The 6,830-nt window shown below is 40.6% G+C and overlaps 1 protein-coding gene across 1 annotated transcript; it reads right to left on the bottom strand.

The window, feature by feature from the left end:
* Positions 1-470: 470 nt before the first annotated feature.
* On the bottom strand, positions 471-6,197 carry LOC311584192 (C-X-C motif chemokine 15-like; the record flags this gene model as incomplete). Its single annotated transcript, XM_084758296.1, has 4 exons — positions 6,127-6,197; positions 5,419-5,548; positions 2,100-2,183; positions 471-582 (listed from the first exon to the last, which is right to left on the bottom strand). Exons 1-4 carry the CDS (start codon positions 6,182-6,184, stop codon positions 471-473), a joined length of 384 nt encoding a protein of 127 aa, XP_084614422.1. The 5' UTR covers positions 6,185-6,197.
* Positions 6,198-6,830: the final 633 nt, after the last annotated feature.

Here is a 6,830-nt window from a genome sequence, read left to right as displayed (position 1 = left end):
CACATATTTTTATTTCAGATTTTCTGGTGAACGAACCTCTCTGAAAGAAGTGTTTCAGCCTGGAAGATGCCCTGGAGACAAAAACCACCCTGCTTTACACTGAGATTCAGCGCAGTTACGCTCCCCAGACTGGAGTGCAATAAGGCTTTGAAGCACAAAAGATTTAAGCAATCGGTGGAGAATTTGTCTCAACAAAAGTATATAAAATGCCACTAAGGGTAATGTCGAAATACCATGAGAGAAGGAAAACACTGACCTGGGAGCATCCACTCAGAAGTCAAGACAGCGGACAGCGGCGGAAGAGGTGGAGTCTAGAGAGAAATGCCCCACCTACTTGCCTAGAGAGACTTGGGGTTTGTTTTTCCTACATAATAACGGTTTCATCACCTCAATTCCCACATCTCTTTTCATAACCTAATCAGAAAAGCACATGGAATGACTTGAGAGAAGAATTCATTGCATTCCTCAATTCACTCAAATGTGTTTCGTTCTAGAGAATATTGAAACTTAAGGAGGAACGGAGACCTCTCGGTGTTCATCTCTACTGGATGTTTCGTTTCTTTGTGGTCCTCGGGTAGGAGCCTGAAAGACAAGCAGAGCACGTATAACTATAGTTACTTAGCATTGTCCACTCTTGCTTAGAAAACACACACATTAAAAATAATACTAATAATAACAAAAGCTAAAATAGAGCCCATTCCATTTTTGTTTTAAATGGCCATACTTAGCCATTTTATAAGCATATTTATGTTTCCTCGATATATCAAAACACACACATTAAAAAAAGATAAAAGCTAAAATAAAGCCCATTCGGTTTTTCAGCTTTAAATAGCCATAATTAACCATATTATGCTCCCTCGATAGATCAAATTAGGAACAAATTGAAAGCATACAAATATCTGAATATGAGCAAATTATCCAGAACAACACCATACGTGATAGCTGGTAAATCTAGAAACTAAACCTCACCTGACTGAATCTGGTCTCCCCAAAGCGGGTTACTGTGGGTAGTGAAGTGGCCAGGCTGGTTAGTTTCTTGCCAACTTCATTCAAACTAGAGTCAGCTGGGCAGAGAACCTCCCTCAGTTGAGGATTTGCCTCTGCCAGGTTGGGCTGTGGCCACGTTTGTGGGGAACGTTTCCTTGATTAATAACAAACGTGGGAGGACACAGTTACTGGGGACTGTGCCGCTAGTAAGCAGGAGGTCCAGACCTATGTAAGAAAGCAGACTGTGTGCAAGCTCTGAGGAACAAGCCGGTAACCACTTTCCTCCAGGGCCTCTGCTTCACCTCCTGCCTCCAGGTTCCTGGCCTTGGTTTCCCTTAATGATGGGCTATAAGCTGCAAGCCTAAACCACTTTCCCGCCAGGTTGATGTGGTCAGTATTTTACCACAGCAATGGAAACCTAACCAGGACAGCAGCCCTTAGGTGCTTTGCTTAGGGAATAAAACAGAACTAGTTTCTGAGTGGCCGCGTCTCCTCATTCACCCTACGGTAGCTTTAAAATCCTGGTTGGATTTTGTTTCTCAGAAGCTAATTCAAATACATTCCTGCCGCCTGCTTTGTATTCATTATTTCTTTTCTCAAGTCATTGACTTGAAAGTTCTATTTGGAGCTTAATTTAAACAAACGGTTATATTTTCCTCCCACAGTTTTTTTTTTTCCCTTAAATTTTCTTTCAACAAATGGGCCAATGGCCTACCTAGTTGGGGGGCACAAGGCACATGATAAACAATTTCATGTCACCTTTACATTCAATCGGGATATTTATAACAAAGGTCAAGTTGCTGTCACCTTCAATAAAAGGTGTGGACTAGTGACTCTGAAGCTTGGGGATTGCCATGGAGTTACTTGGAGATGCTAAAATAGATGTTGGGGGGAGGGTCATCCCCATCATTTCTGAGCCAGTAGAGCTGAAGGGAGGCCAGGTATACTGATAGGGGGATGTTTTGGGGGGCGGTGTCTCTAGATTATACACATTGTCATCTCATTGTGGATTTGTTGTCATCTATAACATATCTGTGTATATTTCTAAATATATCGGCCTTTAAAATAAAATGGACAGGAGTGAATATGAAGGTTCTTGTTCTTCATTTTACCTGGGCAAAATCATTTCGATAAGAGCCGTCACCCATTTAGCCTTAGGATCCAAACAAATCAGTTTGCCATTTTTCAGGGTCGCTCTGTAAAAATAAAATATTTGGGTAAAATACCAAATGTTTTTATTAAATAAAAGGCCAAGTCTACTTGCTGTCATGTCTACAACATGGAGTGCATACACTTCAAATGAACACAGATTTTTTTCAAACTATATTGATCATATTGGTAAATTTTAATCATATCAGTATGCCTAGCTAACTTTGAAAAATTTAGTGATTTTTATCTAAAAAATATAATTATGATTTATTGAAATGATGTGGTTTTATTGTGGAAAAAGACAACTATACCATTTTTTTTTTCAGAGATGCAGTTTAGTTATGTATTTGTTCACGTGCATGTGTGTGTCACAGTGTGGGCTTCTGGGTTCAAACTCACATTGACAGGCTTGTCAGCCACATGTTTACATATTCTTTATTGCTGTGTCTCTGCTGATTTTGTTACATTTTAGGGCCCCATTTAATACTCTCTTATTGTCGGCAGGGAGAACACCAGTTCTGCTACTTCTGCACTCTACTTCAAAGAACAGGAAAGCTCTATAAATCTACCGGGATTGTTTTGGAGGCTCTTAAATAAGGCTGGATCATCTTACCACATTCTGTGCCAAAGTGCACATTCCAGTGGTTTAAAAAAAATAACATAGCCTAAAATCTTCTACTCTTTAAAAGTAATATAATCAAATTCTTATAAACTAACCAACATGCAAAAAAAAAAAATCAGTCACAAAGCATTCTACATAATGGTGCAAACTGGAAAATATCCACATTAGACACAGAACTGAGCCAAGGGAGCCTGCGCTCATGACAGCCATCTCCACAAAGCTAGAAAGACGAGTAAAAGTCTTAAGGTTCTCAAAGGAGGAAATGAAAGTGCCTGTCAGACAGCAGAAGCATCCAGAGGAAAGGATGACGCCAACAGATGCTAAGAGTAAGCACCAATAGCTGGGGTATAAATTTAATTAACATGCCTTTATAATAGCATCAAAAGTATGCAATGTGTTTTGTCATTTGTCAGACTCTATCTTCAAGACCAAGGTATTGATTGGCAAGCTTGTATTTCCTGGTGTCTTTTTATTTGGCTTACAGACACCTTCTTCACATTGCCCCCGTGGTCCAAGTGTTACAGTCTCTAACACCAGGGCCTGGAGATGGCTCAGTGGTTAAGAGCACTGGCTGTTGTTTTTCCAGAGGACCAGGGTTTGATTCCTAGCTTCCACACGGCAGCTCACAATTGTCTGTAACTTCAAATCCAAGGTATCTGATGCTCTCTTCTGGCCTCTGCGGGCACTGTACATGTATGGTGCACAACATGCATGCAGACAAAACTGGGAGAGAGAGGGGGCTACTGGACGCAGGTCAGCTTATAAATCCTAGTTCTACCTGGAGGCTTGTTACCTAGTTCCTCTCTGAATTAAAATTTGCCCTGGGTAATGAACGCACGGGCACATATCAATGCTCCAAAGCTGCACTCACACACACTCATACACTCTTATATTTGTGGCAGGCAGAAGCCCACCCAGTTTCTCAACATTCCACGAAAAGGGATTATGTATGCTCTTTACTACGTTAAGTGACAATTAACATTGTTAAGGTACAATTAACATTCCTCAACAGCGAAATAAATTAATCAAAAACGGAGGATTTTACAAATGAATCTCATGTAGAAGGCAGAGCAGTAGTCTCTGTTTGATAGTGGAAGAGAAAGCCTGATGGGAGAGAGAGACCAATGCCCTGTGAGGCTGATTTTTCCGTCGCTTATATCCATAGGGCCACGTAAAGTGATCTGAGAAGAGCCTCCAGAAGTTAAAAATCACCCCCAGAAGCAACAGCCTCGATCAGCGGTTCTCATCCTGTGAGTCGTGACCCCCTTGGGGGTTGGGAGTTTCAAACAACCCATTCACTGGGGTCACCTAAGACCATGAGGAAACACAGATGTTTACATTTTATGATTTATAACAGTAACGGAGTTACAGTTATGATGTAGCCACAGAAATAATCTTATGCTTGGGGACACCACAACGTGAACTGTGTTGAAGGGTCGAAGCATTAGGAAGGTTGAGAACCACTGGACTAGAAAGATTGGGGTGGGGAGGCCTCAGCCAAGGGCTGAATTCTACCAGCAGCCTGAGGTGGAAATAGAGCCCCTCTGAGAACCTCTAAGTGAGCCTTCAGCCTAGCTGGCACCCTACATAAAACAATGAGCAAGCAGGTCTGTCTGTGGCTTGACTCTGGTCTGAATGATAAAATCAGGACAGCCACAGTGCCTTTTGATGTGCTCACTGTAGCCCTATGGATCTCCTCTCCTTCTTCACTTTCTCTTCCCAATGAGCAGAGGAGCCATCTAGCAGGCTGAACTACAGACTGTGGAGCAATAATCATATTTATTTTGCAGTCTAATATAGTAATTTTTTAAATTTCGCAATGAACAGTTGGGGCAGACACATCTCAATAGATGATAGATAGATAGATAGATAGATAGATAGATAGATAGATAGATAGATAGAACAAAAGTTTTAACTATATTAGTGAAGAGATTTCCTATAGTCTGTAAGGTCTGTAACTGTTGGCTGGTGGTCCAGAAAAATTATCACTAGAGTCATTAGGCTTTCGTGTATGTGATGATACATCCAAGTGTATAACGCAGGCAATCCTTGACGGTCCCTTATTTTTACATTCCTGCCCATGGCTGCGCATCTTTGCTTTTTGAGAATTTGTTGGCTGCAACGTTAATTCTCAGCAGAGTTTATAAAACTCAACTGTCTTCTCCTTTTAGGAGCTGCCTTCTGGCTTTCTAGTTTAGTTTGGTTTCATTTGATTTGTTGGTTTTTGTTTTGTTTTGTTTCTGGAATGAGGGCGTGCTGTTTTTAGACTCAAGAGCACAAATATTGGGTAGTAGTTTTCCTATCCTATGTGGGAATAATGTTGTCCAGAGCCACAGCCTCTTCTAACACAGTGGTTCTCAACCTTCCTAATGCTGCAGCCCCTTAAAATAGTTCCTTGTGTTGTGGTGATACCCGCCCCCCAATCATAAAATTATTTCTGGTGCTACTTTGTGGCTGTAATTTTTCTACTGTTATGGATCATAATGTAAAAATTTGTGTTTTCTGATGGTTTTAGGTGACCCCTGTGAAAGGGCCATTCAACCCACGAAGGATTCATGGCCCACAGACTGAGAACCACTGAGGTACATTCGGTAAGGAGATACCAGCTAGAAAGCTCCCATGCAAGAGCTTCCACCTTCTTCCTTATCTTTACTACTCACATGACTTCATCTCTGCTGCAGTAAATATTCCTGGGTATCACCTGCATAGTTTTAATGAGACTGAGAGGAATCGGCTGAGAGAAGACCTGAAGACACTGACAACGCAACTCTTGAGCATCACAGTGATGAGCTGTAGGGAAAAGAGTAGAAAACTCCTCAGCAAGAACAAATAAATTGTTAGTGCCCAAGTCTTTTCTTTGACTTGGGGGCCAATACAGGGGGACATGCAAGGCTGATCACATGATCTTATTAAGGCAAGGAAACGCGTGTGAAACACCTACCCTGTTTGAGAAACTACAAGTAAACTAGGTGACTAGTACATTGCATAAATGTAATTACAATTAGTAAGCAATAGTAAAACACTTAAGCCTTAATAATTATGTGTAAATTTTATCAATTGAAAAGTGGCCATTTATATCAGCTTATAATTAAACACCCTAAATCTGTTTGTAATAATTCTCTTATCAATTCTTAAAAAAGCATAGATTCATATAGCCAGCTTGGTCTAGTAAGCCAAACACACACCTCTGCTTAACTCACAAGAACATGCTCTGAATGCCACAATGGAAATACATACCTGCCTAGGCTTTAATTCAACCATTTCTATATGGTTAATGGTCAAAATGCCTCATTATATTTTAAATGTTTTCTGATCCCCTTACCCTGATACCTAGATGAAAAAGAAAAAAAAATGCCTCCTTAGCTTACCAAAGATACTTAGGTTAAGCACAGCCAACAGAAGCACCAGCCAGCCTCCAGCAGCCATGTGTGTAGCTCGATCCTGGTCTGGATGGTAAAATGGGTACAGCTACAGTGCCTGTTAGTATTCTCCCTGCACACCTGGGGACTTTTTTTTTTCTCTTCTTCCACTCTTCTCACTGAAGAAGGAAAAATGACACTTTTGCCACTTCACAAGCCAATACGGAAAGTGGACTTAATTTTCAAGCTTTATTTGATTGAGAAGTTGAGGGCAGGTTGAGAGGAACTTGAAGCAAAAGGATACAAATCTCTCATCTCTCGGAGCTGAAACTGTGTAAATAGAAGGAGTCAATGTCATTGTTGACGATGAGTGGAGCCGTGAGAATACTTTTTACAAAACCCACCTTTGTGCAAAGAAAAGAATTAAGATATTTTCCCACAGCAAACATTTGCTTTTGGCTCTTGTATATACATGTATGACCCTACTTGGGGTTTTAACAGAATTTTCCATGTTGAAATCCTATTTATAATATCAACTACAAAGGAAATAGAGTCCAGACTAAAATAATCCAATAAAATTTATCCTATCAAAAATACCAAACGACAGCTATCTGAGGCTGTTTGGGGCTTGGTATGTGTAAGTTTCCTACACTTGAAGATTAATTAAGTAGCAAAGGACTATGAGCTTTACTTCCCTCGCCCTTAAGCAGATA

The sequence above is a fragment of the Acomys minous genome (genome assembly GCF_964271855.1).
Source record: "Acomys minous genome assembly, chromosome: 15".
NCBI classification, from domain to species: domain Eukaryota; kingdom Metazoa; phylum Chordata; class Mammalia; order Rodentia; family Muridae; genus Acomys; species Acomys minous.
Note: the sequence above shows the minus strand (reverse complement) of the source record. Positions and strands in the feature narration are given on the sequence as shown.